This window comes from Hibiscus syriacus, unplaced genomic scaffold (genome assembly GCF_006381635.1).
Source record: "Hibiscus syriacus cultivar Baekdansim isolate YM2019G1 unplaced genomic scaffold, ASM638163v2 tig00116975_pilon, whole genome shotgun sequence".
Lineage (NCBI taxonomy): Eukaryota > Viridiplantae > Streptophyta > Magnoliopsida > Malvales > Malvaceae > Hibiscus > Hibiscus syriacus.
The window spans coordinates 1,635,439-1,652,694 of NW_024063499.1; the positions used below are offsets into that span (position 1 = coordinate 1,635,439).

At 35.2% G+C, this 17,256-nt stretch overlaps 1 protein-coding gene and 1 pseudogene across 1 annotated transcript; both read right to left on the minus strand.

Moving 5' to 3' along the window:
- Positions 1–1,612: 1,612 nt before the first annotated feature.
- LOC120192547 (formin-like protein 13) lies at positions 1,613–9,195 on the minus strand. The gene is made up of 20 exons (XM_039195307.1): positions 8,946–9,195; positions 8,767–8,856; positions 7,691–8,391; positions 7,124–7,345; positions 6,273–7,052; positions 6,171–6,237; positions 5,446–6,082; positions 5,232–5,355; positions 4,744–4,815; positions 4,440–4,538; positions 4,216–4,257; positions 3,956–4,036; positions 3,819–3,869; positions 3,642–3,723; positions 3,304–3,398; positions 3,058–3,129; positions 2,856–2,972; positions 2,702–2,770; positions 2,540–2,606; positions 1,613–2,310 (listed from the first exon to the last, which is right to left on the minus strand). The coding sequence occupies exons 2-20, from the start codon at positions 8,837–8,839 to the stop codon at positions 2,132–2,134; spliced, it is 3,630 nt and encodes a 1,209-aa protein (XP_039051238.1). The 5' UTR covers positions 8,840–8,856; positions 8,946–9,195; the 3' UTR covers positions 1,613–2,131.
- A 5,740-nt stretch (positions 9,196–14,935) lies between these two features.
- Positions 14,936–16,278, minus strand: LOC120192548 (annotated as a pseudogene).
- Positions 16,279–17,256: the final 978 nt, after the last annotated feature.

Sequence of the window (17,256 nt, forward strand, 5' to 3'; positions counted from 1 at the left end):
GACTTCTGGAATACCAACCATATTTTGAACCATTGAGGATTTTAATGTCCGGGACTAAATCACGAATTTAAACATAATAAAAGCACCAAACCGTGATTTGACTGAAGAAAGATTGGTGAAAACGAAGATGTCTTGATAAGCCAACAAAAATGTGAGTATTGCAACTGTCGGTCCTTGAAACCCTATGTTTTAGAATTGGGTGGCACGTTCCATAGAAAATGCTTGACCTTGGCTCATCAATTAATGGAAACCCATGTTTCTTTTAAAAATTCCAAGTTGAATTTACCATGTAACATGTAGGGTTAATGGCATTGAACGTCCCCGACTTTTTAGAATTTTCCATATAACTATACTCAAGCTCATGTGACTTGTTTTTGGCGAAGAAATAAATTGAAAAAAATGTAGATGATAGTGGCACAATTTTATTTAATTAAAATATTTGTATTTTTATAATCATATATATGTCTAAAGTTTTAGAATTTAATACAATCTTATATTATATTCTTATAATTATCGACAAGTAAAAGTAATTTTTTTACATGAATCTATATAATATTATTTTTTTACTGTTTTGTGATCATTTATTCTTCTATTTATAATTACTTTATATTTTGTTTGTAATTCTTTATTTTTTTTTAAATGAAATGAGGTCCCACCGCCCCTTGCTTTTGAACAAGCTCGTAAGGCCAAATCATGCCGAGAGCTTTGGCTCCTTCGTAAATGGACAAGGTGAAATTTCCACCGACACTCATTTACCCAATTTAATATTTCTCGTATGATCATCATTACTGTCACTAAATTAATATAAAGTATATTAATCACAACAACAAATACAAATAATTTAGTCATTTGTTTATGATTTAAATATATTATATTATCTTGAAATATAATAATTCGAACATATCAAACGGCCTCAATAATCAAAGAGAATATCACTCCCCCTAAAAATCATGAATTTAAATAGCTGCATTTATAAATTATATATATTTTTTCAATAAATTAAAATTTTTAAATATATATTGCATTAATCGTCTTATTGTAATCGTCCCATATAAGAATTTACTTTGTTTCTTTAAACGTATAGCGTTGAGATCACGTGAGTGGCATCGCCCGCCTCCAAATATACTGCTATCCACGTACAATATAATATAGTTATAGGACACCACCAATAATACTACAACGTATATGTATTATATAATATACGTTTGCATGGGAAAGGACACAAATATCACCAAAGTTACCTTCCAAAATTTACAGATATAGGGATTGCAGTAACTGTTCGGGAATGGCATTGATAATTGTTTACTGGCTTACATTGTTTAATACAACTATGAATAAGGTCTCACCCACAATAATATATATACACTGGCCAAATTACAGCTATAGTCCCTTCATTATGTTTAACTTTTTCTTTAAGAAAAACACTCGTGCTGAAATATATTGTGTATTGTAAAAAGGTGTTTTTGAGGGGGGGGGGAACATGATAAACATCTCTGAAATCAAAGCTGAAACTTCAGATTTAGAATAAGAATGAACATGGAAAGATATACACAGTTCCCACATTAGTTCTTATTTGTGTAACAAACAAAACATCGGCCAAAAGGCAAATTCATGAAATCAAATCAAAGTAACAAACTGTGGTTCTCTGAGGGGGAAAAGGAGCATTTGTCATGATTTTTCCTGAAAACTACTTGCAAGTTCTACGAGGGGATAATGTACAAGTTGCCTATAGATTTAATTGAGTCCGCGAGTCACTTAATTCCATCTCTGCAACGATAGGATCGTATCACATCAGTAAGCTATCATGTCATATAGAAGGGAACAAATGAAACGGCAGAATTATTATGATAGACCAGGAAAAATGGAGGAAATGGGGATGCTTGCCTCTTTCAAGCTTCGAGCTAAACCAGGAAAAATGGTGGAAATGAAAGGATGCTTGCTTGTTTTCGTCGAAATCCTTTCATTTTTTTCATTTTTACATTTGGTGTATCAGTCCACTACTTGTTCTTCAACAACCATCCATCCACTGCCCTTCTTTTTTCTGCCAATTCGAATAGTTCTTGTATGGACACCATTACAATCTCTCTTCCCCAGGGAAGAGAAAGCAGTTTACATCGATGTCTGAAATCAATTAAGCATTGCTGGTCTGAATAGAACTTCGTAATAATTTTTCAGATCCCTTTTTTTGCGAAGCATTCATCTTCAACTTCCCACTTTCTGCTGACTTTTTCATTTCTTGCTCGAGCTGCTTGGAGTTCTCTTCATGAGCTTTGTTAAACCTCCTCACGAAATCGAGTAGAGTTGAGGTAACTGCAGTAATTTAGAAGAGAAATATAAAATAAGGCATGAAAAGAATTGAAAAGCAACTTCTACTGTTTTAATCCAGCAACTACTACCTGTCCGTTAAAAAAAAGAATATGTAGCGATTTTAAGATGAAGTAAATCCGGAGAAACACGGATCATATCCATGTATCTCCAACAAAGTTGACAGAAGTTAAAATGTAATTAGCATTACGAACTCATGACATCCATTAAATACCTTGTTCAAAGGGACACCGAGCAGGATCCTCTCCAAAGTAAACAATCAATGCATCCACATTTCTTCCCTGTCAAGGTAGAACTCCGATATAATGAATGAATGGTTGAATACGGTAAACATTAGTAAGAATGTCACTGTTTGCAACAAAACCTAGATACATACCACTGCAGAGTATAGGGAAGCCAGGGATCTCACTTCGGCTTCGGCAAAAGAAAGGAACTCCTTTAAGTTCTGGACAACACAAAAGAGAATATAATATATAAATGAAACACGATTGTGCTAAATCTGTTAAAACATATTATATGCTTAAAGTCACCTCACGGAACTTTTCGGATACAGGCCCATCATTTTCAGAACTGGAGAGTTCCTGCACAACTTTCTCCAATCCTTTGGTTATGGCTTGCATTTCCTCAGCCAAAAATTTAAGTTGTATCTAGTTGGGAATCGCATGTCAGCCAATGATGCTAGCCCAAACTCAACTTTTGTAAAACTATTTTCTCCAAGAACAAGTAACATACCTTTGATGCAGGTTCTAAACTTGAAATATCTTTTGAAAAATCTAGTACCTCTGGGAGCTTGTCAGCGAGCACCTATGATTTATTATTCAAAATATTATGAACAATTGAATATGTTACAGTTTCGACAGATGATCACATGAGTAAAGAAACTAATTTAGAGAGGTAAATCAGTATAGATTAATAAACTAGTTCAGAATCAATAACTAAAAAAACCGGGTATGGTTCCGAATGATAAATAACTTGTACCTTGCAAAGGTAATGCATGAGAGTCATCCTGTTGTTTCGTGCACGTGTATCTGTTAGTTTAAGAAGGCTGTCCAACCTAAATCCAATAGCAGAACCTAAAACAAAATACAATCATTACTGCAATCGTCAGACAGATCAATACTAGCGGTATTAGTGAATATCATTATGGATAAAGTTCCAATGATTAAGCCAATGAATTTTTGGAGCCTATGACAAGCACATTTTGGGTTCATAACCAAACTTTAACTTACGATTATGATGTCTCCTCATATTGAAGATATGGAAGTATGATAGTTGTTACCGATGTTCTTGTACCAAACAAGTCATACTAAACTCACCTCTTGTAGTTCCCTGGTTCAAAGCATTTCCTAAAGAAAGAATAGTCTGCATGATTCTCTTCAATTTGGCAGAGTTTCTAATCTGATAATATAAGTTCCGGCATTAGTGTGATGTTGATCATTGGATAACTAAAACAGTTTGCAAGAAAGAATGCAAGTAAAAACTATATAACTTGCCTCCTCTGCTGTGGAGTTCACAATATTAAGGCTATGTCTGAGATCGGAAACCTAAAGGACAATTCAAGGCCCGATGAGTAACAAAATAAAGCCAACATTTAGCTACTCTGTAATTTGGATGCAGTTTTTGATCAAACCTGGGAGCGGAACTGTTTCTTAAAAGAGTACACCCTGAGCTTGGATTCTACTCTGGGAATTTTCATTAGCTCCAAGAAGAACTGTTTCCGGAGGTCCATGAAATAAGTTGTTAATAAGCAAAAGTTCAAGTGAAAGCCAAATGACTATAGTTTGACTGACAAATTATGGATATCCAACAGAAGGTGCCCTGGTTAACATATTGACTTAGCAAACAACAAATAAACAAAATATAAAGAAACACAAATAAAATCATGTATACCTGTTCACATTTCCCTAACTTTTCCTTTTCTCCAGTGTATCCCTGAAAAAGGAGTTATTTATGTAAGTACAACTTATGAAATGACAATTCATGTACCTTGAATGAAAGTTGTTTTGACTACATCAAAGGCAGAAAGATGATTAGAGGGAACCATCAACTCTAATGTTACTATGATAAGAGAGATTTTAAAGAACTATTAATCAAATAACAATGATTCATTTCACCTTTAGTAATTCCATCTCCTCTTTGGTAGGGCAAATTTTTATGAGGTTATCAACTTGGTCAACATCTAATGCAGATTCATCCAAGGCAAGCACCGAACTCTGCAAAAAATTCACTAAATAGCATAAGGCTGAGAAACAAGAGATTACTAATAGATAAAAGGGTAAAATGCTGTCCAGAGTCCAATGCTATGCTATGACTTTGCAGTTGATTTAAGGATCAAGATTGACCAAAAGTAAGGTTTCAGAGTAAGAACACAAAAGAAGTAAATAATTGCAAGCTCTTGAATAATACACTTCCACCTACCATTAATTCGGGCAAGGGTACTTTCACTTTCGAAAGCATGATTTCACAATTATATGCACGTCTGTGGTCAACCTGCAAGAAGGAAAAGTATTAAACAAAAGCATAGTAAAAGACAGTAATAAGGTTGATCATATGGTTATCACAACCAAGCCCATGGTATGAAGTTTAGTTCACGTGTCGATACGAATTAGACTGGAAGTTTGCATTACATGCACCATTCTAGAAAGTATTATAGTATTTAAAAGTTCATTTCCTGGATCCAAGTCTCTCATCTGGAGCAGTGTTACAATCATTCATATTTCCTTTGGCAATCAAGCAGATAAGCAATGACAATCAAGCGGATGAAAACTGCACTTAGCATTTAATATACAACACCTTCAGCCAAGGTTAAATCATATAGCATGAAGAATCAAACTATAGATGGTAACCTCTATGAAACAAGCAACTAAACCATCAACTGTTTCAATTCAATATTGAAAAAAAATTACCAATGTTACTTTCTCAGATTTTGGTGCACGTGTTGTAGGCATACTTGATTTACTACCACGACCAGCATTGGGAGCAGCTGCCGAGAAAAGATTTTCAAGCTCTGACATGTCAATCTCTGGAGCTCTGGAACATTCCAATGAAGTACAAGAAAAAAAAGTAAATATCATAATACTTAAACGGCACTAAAAACAAATTTTGCTGAGCAGCACATACTTCGAAGCTTCACCCAGTTTTTGTGCTTCAGCCCATAGGCTTCCCGACACAGCTCTAGATAGCTTCAACCAATGCAATGGCTTTAATTTCTTTGTCTGATGACTCCTTGAACTAATCGTACGTGAAAGATGTTTGTTTCTTGAATTTGTGGGAGAAGTATAAGGTAGTGGTCCAGGAACCGAAAAGCCACTACTATCTACAGCTTGAGGTTCTGTAATAATGGCATTTGGCCTTTTACCAAAAGGAGCAGGGGGTGCTGGTGCAACTGGAACTTGAGAAGACTTTGATCCCGAGGCAAGGGTGGGTGGGGGTGGGGGTGGGGGCACTGATGATGAAACTGTAGGAATCGCTGCTTGCTTGGTATGAAGAGGAGGTGGTGGAGGTGGTGCAGGTTTAGGAGCTAAACTTTTATTCAAAGGTGGCATTGGAGGCGGCGGCGGAGGGGATACATGAGATCCAGCTCTAATAGATGTTGGAGGAGGGAGAGGGGGAGGTGGAGGAGGTACAGATTTAGAAGCCAAGTTTTTCTTCAAAAGTGGCATTGGAGGGGGAGGTGGTGGAGGGGATACATGAGATCCAGCTCTGATAGGTGCTGGAGGAGTGGGAGGGGGAGGGGGAGGAGGTGCAGATTTAGAAGCTGAATTTTTCTTCAAAAATGGCATTGGAGCAGGAGGTGGTGGTGGTGGTCGAGGAGGAGATACATAAGATCTGGCTCCATTAGGTGCTGGGGGAAGGGTAGGTATAGGTTCTGCTGGAGTGGTAGCCCTCAGAGCTAAGTTTTCCTCCAAAGATGGCAATGTTTTACGAGGTATGCCACTCTCTTTCAAAAGTGGTGTTGGAGGTGTCACAGTAGAGGCTACTGTAGAGGCCGGAGAGGATGTACAAGAGGAAACCTTCAGAGACTGCTCTTCAGGTAATGCAGTCTGATTTTTGTCTTGTAAGTAGGTTCCAGCTTCTGAGGCAGGTGAAGATTTTGCTGGTTCTAATGCTGAAGAAAGAGAACTTGGCAATGGTGGAGGTGTCGGGGGATGAGGAAGAGCCTTAGTTGCACTAGAAGTTGGGGGAGGTTGCACTGGAGCAGATAGAAGTGTTTGTGGTGAATCAGAAATGTTTCTAGTTTCAGCCACTTCAGGTCTCTGTGATACAGACTGAGAATCATTTATTGCACCAGCAGCAGACCGAGAAAATGGATTGATGTCAGAGACTTGGGGTTTAGCCTCCTTACTAGCATCAGAATCAAAAGATGACCTTCTTGAGGGTGCAGAGAGAATCTTCATGCTAATAGATCTGGGACTCCTGGGACTACTTGGTAATACTACAGTGAGCTTTGTTTCCTGAAGACTTTTAGGTGTTGATCTCTCTGACCGAGGACTGAGGTCCGTGCTGCTGTTCCAATGACTGTCAGTCACTTCTTGGGCAATATTTGATGCACCGATTTGTTGAAGCATGTTAAATGCAACATCTGCCCGAGGATCCAACCAGTCGACATGACTAAAGATTTCATGAACTTTGGCAAATGCTTCCACAGGAAGGCCTCCTTTTTCTTCAAAGCCAGTAAAATCTAGGGAAATAATGGACGAAGCAGCATCCAATTCTGAGAAAAGGAACTTCATCCACAAGGAAACATTTTGTCAGAAAAGGACCCAAAGTCACAAGCAAAATGCACGAAGATATATACCTCAGCTGTAAATTCTTTTGGAAACAGCTCTTTAGTATCCCACAATGTATCAATTTCATCACGATTGAGCATCAAAATGTTTGATCTAATAAAAGCTGTGTTATACACAACCCTGAAGATCATCCCCTCTCTTTCCATGTCATCATTCAAGTTGATACACTCAACCACAACATCACCTTGAATATGGCAATTTATATCAATTTTAACAAGGGCACACTCTTTCTGCAATAAAATAGTAATAGGTTAAACCATCATATGATCTAGAGTGAAACCAAACAAGAGGGAGATGTCACCATATGATCCAGCATATGCCAAAAATACATTAGACATGTTTATAGTTAGAGTGAGGGTTGATGAGATTATTTTTACAAAAAGCATTGGCTTTTTCATTATATTAGAGCACAATTCCCCAAGTTCGAATTTCAAGAACAAGGTTATAAGCACTAAGCAGCAGATGTAACCTAATCAACCACTGAAGCACCAGAGAAGAAAAGGTCATTCATCCTTTTACTAGAGGATTTTCAACCACTTTGTCATATGTGTGTATATCTAGAAAGATGGGATTACCTGCTTATAATGCCGTACAGATTTGTTTCTTTTAGGAGTTGAGTGCAAAACTTTTGGAGTTTTATCATCTGCAAGGAAAGGATCCTGTCCATATATCCGAAATATTGGACGACAACCACCATGTCCATCAATATCAGGAATGCAGCGGAGAATGACACAATCCAAGGTGAGAGCTCGATCCAAAGGAGGCCATTCTGACCCAACATTCCTCCGACAGACATACTGTAGATACCTCAATTGTGAAGGAACTGGATTCAGGGGCGATAACAACCGCAAAACCTCATGAGAAGCTTGCCTATATATCATGTCCAATGTCTTCTGCTCTCCACCGTACTGCTTCCTATATAACAGCAATGCAGCCAGCACGAAGGCCAAGACCGGCCAACCACCCTGTTCGCAATGCATCAGTAGCAAATTATGCTGACCAAGCGAGAGCCAGCTTTCACAGGATCTCAGAAAATGGTGAAGCACCTCCATTGGTATTAAAGGACACCCTTCATATTGACGAGGGTAATCCATTATAGTCAAATCATACTTGGACAGTAACTCTGTTATCGGGTTTTGTGATTCTCCTTCACGGAAATTGAAGACCAAGAATGAAGCATCGGGGAAGTGATCTTGAAGATTACTAACTATTCCCTCTATGTAGGCTTTGCAGTTTTCTTCTTCCCAAGAATCAATGGTGAAGCAGTAATCAAAAACTATAGGCCACCACACCAAAGCACACAATTTATCAGACTCCAATTAAAAGATACACAAATAAAATTTCAAGGAACAAAATTTAGCTACACTATGGTTCTTTTTTTTATTCCTCTTCTCCTCCACACTTAAACAGAGAACTCAAGAGTCAAAACTTCAAACTTTGCATTTCCTTCCCGAATTTTTCTTAGCAACCAAACAGAACCCATATTCTAAAATAAACAGTATACCTTCCAAAAATTCATTTTAATCACCCAGGTATTAATCATTAACATAGTGACCATATTCCCGCATCCTAAAAAGGAAAAATAACTGAAATCCCAATAATAAAAAAGACAAATTGAAGAAAGCCAAGAAGACAAAAAAAAAAACCTCACCGTAGACCCCTTCAGATATTTCCAGAAGCCCATCAGGTGGTTTCTTGTAAAACAGTTTACTAAACAATCCCATGTCTTCGCCCCAGAATCCTTGAAACACAACAACTAAATCAGACCCCAAAACATTCAACAAACAATAAAAAATAAAATAAACAACGGAGGAATATGAAAACAGAGACCTTGACCTTGAAGGAAACAATTTCTTTAAACCTCTGAGGCTTGCAGTTGAAGGAAAACAATAATTGGATTTTGATAAAGCAGAGAAAGATAACGACTGGAGAGAGATAGAGGGTATTTTTGTTTGAGTTTGCTTGTGGAGTACAACTAAAAAGGCTCAAGCCTTGAGCTTTGCAGCTGACAAATAAGAACATTTGACACCCACCAGCGCATCCTTTACTTGACGTGGACACCGTCTCTCGCCGACAACATCTACCACTTACATATTTCTCGGGGTTTTATATGATTTTGTTTTTATTGGGATCTATTTTTCCTTCTTTAGTTAATAAATCAATTGTGAAAATAAATGGCTGGCTCTCGTGCAAAACCCGGAAAAAGGGGGAGAGTTTCTACTTCTTCATCAGCGGGTTGAAAGCCCACATCATATTCACCCCTCAACTCGGTGGATTTTTGTTTTTATTTTGGCTCAACGAGTTAGAAATTCTTCAACTTTTAAGAAAAATAATTATTTTGTAATTGTTATCTAATTAAAATTTTATATTCTAAAACTTTATTAATTCCTTTTTATTTAATATTAATTATTAAATTTAATAATACTTTATCAGTTGGTATTGTATACCGTATTTTAATGTTCTCGCATTATATTTTTATTATTTCATTAATTTTTAGATTTTTTTTAAAAAATCCACGAATGACACGTAACTAAATCAGAATATGTCATTTAATAATAATATCTAAAAAAGTTGTTAAGGTTTAGCGTTAAAAATGATCAAAGAGTTTAACTAATTTAATTTTATAATTCAAATATTTAATTGATTCAACTCATAAGTTGAATAGTTCAATTGAATGTAAAATTAATTAAAGATTGAATTGATTCTTCTTAAAGTTCGAAGGCTTTAAACCAGTGTTTTGAAAATCGGATCGGATCGGATCGGTCTGTTCGGTTTAACCAGAAATCGTTGTCTAGTCCGGTTCAATCTAGATCGGTTGAACCGCTACTAATGAACCGGTCGGAATCGTTGAATCGTTCAAATCGGACCGGCTGAAAACCGGAAAAAACCGGAAATTTTGTTTTTTTTTTAAAAAAAATTAAACCAAACAACGTCGTTTGTTAAACGAGCCAAGTCGAACTCGAGTATTGCTGAGCTCGACTCGAACTTGAAAAATTTAAAAGTAAGCTCAACTCGACTCAAACTCACGAGCTAAAAATTATCAAGTTCAACTCGAACTCGAAATATAATATTGAAACTTGAACTCGAAAAGGCTTGAACTCAAAAAAAAATTAGAAGCTCGATTGAAGCCTAAAATTCGAGCTTGATTGAAGTGAAAGAATAGTTCACTCAATGCTCACTAAAAGGCTCCATGATTTTGAATGTCAAATTACCTCTATTATTTATAGAAGTTAGTTGGGATGATCTTATATGTTTCTTAGCCATGTGAGATTGTTTAAAAAAAAATTAAACCAAACAATATCATTTTGTTATGATTTTTTTAGCCCCAAATTTATTTTTTAATTATAGTTATAAATATTTTATTATTTAATATGTTTTATCTTAAATATTATGTTGTAGTTAATTTGAATCATTTTGTTTCACTTGATGTTATGGTTTTTAACTTATATATGTTATGACTTGCTTTGAATATAAATTGTGATATAAAAAATTATTTTTTATTAAATATTTTTGGTATTTTTATTTAATTTTTTTAAATAATTATGAAGTCGTCCGATTTTTCTAACCGGTCAGATCGATTCGACCAATTGAACCAATGAACCGATAACATAATCGATTCGCTAACCGATCCGATTCTAAAAACCATGCTTTAAACATCCTATACTTTTTTATTTTTATACTGCTTGAAGGCTTTATTTTTTTTATATAATTTTTTTTCTATTGAATATCAGAATAAGCTTTTATAGGTACTTATCTTTACGGTGAGGAGAAGTGAAGTGAAGTGAACATGAGGCATATGTCAAAATTAACTTCCACTATTTATTAAAAAAGTTATTTTAGTTATCAATGCGTTATTCTATAATAAAAAATCTTTAATATTTGATATTATAATATTTTTGCTTTTATTCTTTTTTTTATATTTTGACTTTCAATTTTTTATTTTAGAGTAAAAATGTTTATATTGTGGAGTATTAATTATGTGTTGACTGACGATTTTCACTAGGGGTGTATTCGGTTTGATTCGGTTCGGTTTTTACTAAAAATTGAACCGAATTGAAATAAACGGTTTTTTAAAATTTAAACCGAAACCGATTTTTTCGGTTCGGTTTTTTAAACGGTTTGAGTTTTTCGGTTCAATTCGGTTCGGTTTTTAAATGAAAAAATCACTTGAAACTATAATTTTTTTTAAAAAATTGTCTATTCGGTTCAATATGAAACAAATGGGTTCCATATGGAAAACCCAAATCAAAAGAATTGAGACTTTAAACCAACCCGTATAATACCAAACCAAACCGTTTTACTCGATTTATATCGATTTTTTCGATTTCGTTGCTCAGCCCTAGTTTTCACTTATAAAGGAGAGTTTTTGCCCAAAATAAAATGTAAATAGTTAAAATATTATTAAAATATAAGAGTTAAAATGATCATTTTGATAAACGTAGTTTAATTTTAACCTTATGCCAGTGTAAAGCTGTAGACTTTTCTTTGAATGCATTTGGACGGTGGATTGGGATGAATTGGTTCCAGTTTAAAGATTGGTTAGTTTTAGAGTTGTTGGTTAACCACAAGGTTAGCTAATAAAGCACTAAGAAATGGTGGTTGTATAGTGTACTAAAGAAAAATCCGGTAGTAATAACTTTGATTTTGGGTGGTTGGGCTACAATTAATTTATAGTATATATTTAAGTGGAAGAACAAAAGCCTGTGGCCATTGATGTCCCTTCAAAGTTATGTGATTAAAGGAGTTTATGGAACAATGCATAGTGATTACCCATCATGTATAATATATTATTTCCGTAATAACTTTGATTTTGGGTGGTTGGGCTACAATTAATTTATAGTATATATTTAAGTGGAAGAACAAAAGCCTGTGGCCATTGATGTCCCTTCAAAGTTATGTGATTAAAGGAGTTTATGGAACAATGCATAGTGATTACCCATCATGTATAATATATTATTTCCTGCTCTTCCATTGATATTTTCTGTCTACACTCAACATCCTGTTACATTCCTCGGTTCGTTGTCCTTGAGGGGTATATAGAAATGCCAAGTTTTACATCTTTCACAGGATTAAGGCCCTTTGCAATTCAAGAGTTGATGTTGTATTACCGGGTAAAAGTAAATTGGAGAGAAGATCATATACAATACAAAAGTCAGGTGACTATTTTTTTAAAATGAGAGGTTGAAGAACATTATGGTCTTTTATGAACTCAATGGACTTCATCTTTGCTGTTGATGTTGATGACAGTAACTAAACAAAGTTTCATGGAATTGATGGCTGCCCCAGAAGAATCTTCTCCAATCACTGTTTTGAAAACCGGACTGGACCGGCCGGTTCAACCGAGAATCGTTATCTAGTCCGGTTCAATATACACCGGTTGAACCGCTACTAGTGAACCGGCCGTAACCGTTGAACCGTTCGAGTCGGACCGGCTGAAAATCGGAAAAAACCGCCAATTTTGTTTTTTTTTTAAAAAAATTAAACCAAACGACGTCGTTTGTTAAACGAGCCAAGTCGAACTCGAGTATTACTGAGCTCGACTCGAACTTGAAAACTTTAAAAGTAAGCTCAACTCGACTCAAACTCACGAGCTAAAAATTATCAAGTTCAACTCGAACTCGAAATATAATATTGAAACTTGAACTCGAAAAGGCTTGAACTCAAAAAAAATTTAGAAGCTCGATTGAAGCCTAAAAATCGAGTTTGATTGAAGTGAAAGAATAGTTCACTTAATGCTCACCAAAAGGCTCCATGATTTTGAATGTCAAATTACCTCTATTATTTATAGAAGTTAGTTGGGATGCTCTTCTATGTTTCTTAACCATGTGGGATTGTTTTGTTCTCATATTTTTACTCTTTAGACTTCTGGGATAATCTTCTATGTTTCTTAGCCATGTAAGATTGTTTTTAAAAAAAATTAAACCAAACAATATCATTTTGTTATGATTTTTTTAGCCCCAAATTTATTTTTTAATTATAGTTATAATTATTTATTATTTAATATGTTTTACCTTAAATATTATGTTGTAGTTAATTTGAATCATTTTGTTTCACTTGATGTTATGGTTTTTAACTTATATATGTTATTACTTACTTTGAATATGACTTATAATATAAAATATTATTTTTATTAAATATATTTGATATTTTTATTAAATTTTTAAATAATTATGATGTCGTCCGATTCTTCAGACCGATCAAACCGATTCGACCTATTAAATCAATAAACCAATAACATAACCGATTCGCGATCCGATTTTAAAAACCATGTCTCCAATCACATTTCTCAAAAGGGTAATAATGCCTGATATTTTTAAGACCTTGGGGTCCATTGCCTTTCTTGGTTCTTCCTTATCTGTCAGCCGTCACTTTCAGTTTCACAAAGTGTTCATTCCTATGCTCAAATCATTATTTTTCAACATATTCTTTAACAGAGGAGATTTCCATGAAAATTATTGTTGCTCTTGGACAGTGTTAGATCAGAGCATCTCCAACACTGCGCTACAGTGGAGATATATCCACTGTAGCACGCTCCAGCCATGACACACCTGTCGCTATAGTAATGAATTGCTACAGCACCACGCTGCATATAGCACGGTACTGTAGTTAATGCTATATTTTTTTTAAAATTAAAATATATTAAATTATAAGATAGATAAAAATATATTGAAATTAGATAAATAATCATATTATTTTTTTTGCAATTTTTCGGATTTTTTTTGTATTTTTTCTGATTTTTTTATATTTGTAAAATTAATATTATAATAGTTAAATATTATGAATAAAGTAAAATTGATGATAATGTAGAGATAGCGCTGAAGATGAATTACTATTTCATCTCTAATATAGATATAGAGATGCTCTAGAGTAGAGATAAGGGCTGGAAATGACCTTAGCTAAGCAGATTCATGCTATACAAGCTCAACCCAACGTCCTAACGTACTTAGCTGTAAAATGATTGTAAATTGTTTTCTAACCTCTGTTTAGATTGACCTAATCTGTCGGTGCATGCAGGGCATCTTCTTATAAAAATATATGTTCCTCAATACTGACATTTGATCTTTTTTAAGTGTTAACTAATTGTAAACCTAATCTCACATACTCTTTTTTATTCATTTATATAAAGGTTGGAAAACATATATAATATTCAATTATGTGGGGTATAAATTAGCATTCATCAATGGTGGAAATCTGGTTTGATCTGTAGTTAAGGTTTGAGTGAAAAAATTGCAGGGTGGATGGACCAGCTGGTTCATGAATGATCTATTAGACTAGTAAATGCAGGTAGTAGAGTTTGTTGTGGTTTTTTTTTGGTGGGGTTGTTGGGGGGGGCCTTATCAATTATCATTAGTAGATTTGGTGTACCAGAAAAATGTTCCCAGGATTGAATCGATCGAAACTTATCGGAACTAACAGTACTTAAGACACTAACCTAACATGAGGCAAAGCATAAGTTCATCATTCTGTCAAATGTTTTATATCTGTAAGATAATCAAGCAATTGCAACTGTTCACATGTAATGAGCATCTAACAAGTGCGTCTTTGGTGCTCGAGCACCATCTGCACCGACTTGCCTTGGTGCCCCGACCACCATTACACCAACTAGACTTGGGCTTAAACATCAAGATCTAGCTAGTGCCTATTGTGTTCCTTGGTTCTCGATATCCCACTTTTTAAGGATAGGTACTTGAATCAACTAGCTAAATCTCGATTCGAAATGAAGCAAATGGTAAAACAATCATTTTTTTCATTCCTTTGTAACGATAACCAAAATACTTTACAATATAAGAACTCTAGCTTTCTATTTATGCTGGTGGCGGTTTAGCAATCTGTTTCATTTCTTTGAAATAGTAAGCAAGTTATATATACAGCACACAACTTAAAATGTCACCCTTCAATCCTTTTGCCTAACCTATAATATTTGCTGTACCTATAAGTTGATCCTCCATGTTCAACTACCTAAAAACTTAAATGACTATTATATCAAAGAAAGAAAATGCTGCTACACCAACGAAACCATGACCTGAACCATATAACCGGCATTGGCGGAGTTTCCCATATGTCAAACACATTATCCTCACTACGAAGTGAAAAGAGCCGATCACCCCCCATCGAGAATTCACATATCGAACCGCCATAACATCTTTGAAGCCTAGATTTTAACACCCAATCGGGACCACAAAACACCGAGATGCGATCATTCTAGATGAAAACAACTGCTCATTATGCAAAACAAGTTTAGGATAGCAAGGCTCATCTGGCATCTTCCCTTTCATCAACCTACTCCTTGAACTCCACCTTACACTCCCCCACTGATCCTCAAATCGATAAACCCCAAATCCTCGTACTCATTAACCACGCACACCGAGTTGCATTCCTCCATTGCGATTGCATCCCTCACTCTTTTTTCATCAACGGTTAAAGAAGGACCAATGTCGGACCAAGACCAAACCATTGTCTTCTGTCTGAAATCAAGTAAACAGATGTAACAATTGTCTTTCCTGGGAAACAAAGTGGCTACTAGCAAACAGTTTGTCCCGTTTAGCCATTGGAGTTTATCGGCTTCACCGAGTGACCAACCGTGACTTTCGTAGAAGAAATCAATCTGTTTGCCAGTAACTTGGCCCAAAATCCAATCTCATACTCATTAAGGATGGCAAACGGCCGGGTCGGATGCGAATACCCCCTCCCCTCTCCATCTCCATACTCACATAATATTTTTAAATCCACCATTCGCCCACCACCCACTAGGTAAAATTCTTCAAATTCACACCCGTCCATGTAGATACATTCTCAAATACATCCCCACACCCACTACTCAACCGGATACGTACCCAGCTAGACCCGCTTGACAGCAACCTTAAATTATACATAAGCAACAAATATAAAACAAACACGTCCATTAAGAAACATCATAAAATAAACCAAAGATTATATGAGTTAAGTGTTAATATAGATCTTAAAATACGTAAAACACCATCGTAATAAAAGACATAATTAAAGCCTAGAAACATAAATAACAAACACATAATATTTTTGTTCTTTGGCACACATAAACGACAAATCCTAAAATTATACATAAATTTATAATGATCCAAAATTTAATGAGTATTTAATGGGCCGGCGAAGGTGGGGCGGGTAAGGTCTCAAACCTGTCGCCCATCACCTGCCTACTACCCGCGACGGGTATCACTTTTTAAATCTACACTCGCCCACTACTCACTAAAATTATACCCATCACCACCTAAATTAAAGCAGATATGATACAGAATCCACGAAATTATACTCGTTTACCATTCCTAATACTCACTTCACTACTTCTCCCTTTACAACATGCAAAAAATATTTATGATCAGGGTTGAAACTCAAAGCACGCTAACTCTTGATTTGGTTATCATGGACAACATTAAACTTGTACCTCAAGTCACCGGTGTATGAACAAAACAACCCCATCCCGCCATCTCCTCTCCCTAGCCTCTCACAAGCACTTAAGTGGCATTTAGTTCGTTGGAATGTTTATGAATGAATTGAAATATGTGAAGGAATTAGAATATGTAGAAATTGAAATCTGAATCTGAAACATGTTTGGTTGGCAAGAAATTGAATTGGAATCCAATTCTATATTCTGTTTGGTTTGCAGACATATCAGATGAACTTAATTTCAATAATGTAAAATGACAGAATTACCCTTCTTATTTTTTTTTTGCTTAATTTTAGTTTGTTTTATAACTTACATGTAGTAATATATTATAAAAATTTTAAAAATATTAAAATTTCATTTTATTGAATGATTATTCATTTCAATAAATTATAAAAATTATACTAATAAACATCATAAGTTAAAATCATCTTAATTAGGGATGATCATGGGTCGGCTTGGGTCGGGTTTTTGGTCAACCCGATCTGATCAAAATAAAGTTTCACCCGACTATATAAGGTAAAATTATATATTTTTTTCAGGTCGGGTCTGGTATTTTTCACCCTAAACCCAAACCCGACTCGAATATCACACTTAAAAACCGACCGAACCTACTTTCCTCTCTTGATAGAATTGAATTTCAACTCCCCTTTGAAATCTTGAACCAAATATAAGAAAGTGGTAAAATTAAATTACAATTTCCTCTAATTCCAATGATTCCAA

Excerpts from the sequence above, each read along its gene's own strand:
- LOC120192547 (XM_039195307.1), bottom strand. The coding sequence starts at position 8,839 with ATGGGATTGTTTAGTAAACTGTTTTACAAGAAACCACCTGATGGGCTT. Across the intron at positions 6,238-6,272 it reads TGACACCTCCAACACCACTT|ATCTTTGGAGGAAAACTTAG; the intron begins TTGAAAGAGAGT and ends TAAAACATTGCC. Across the intron at positions 2,311-2,539 it reads TCGGTGTCCCTTTGAACAAG|TTACCTCAACTCTACTCGAT; the intron begins GTATTTAATGGA and ends AAATTACTGCAG.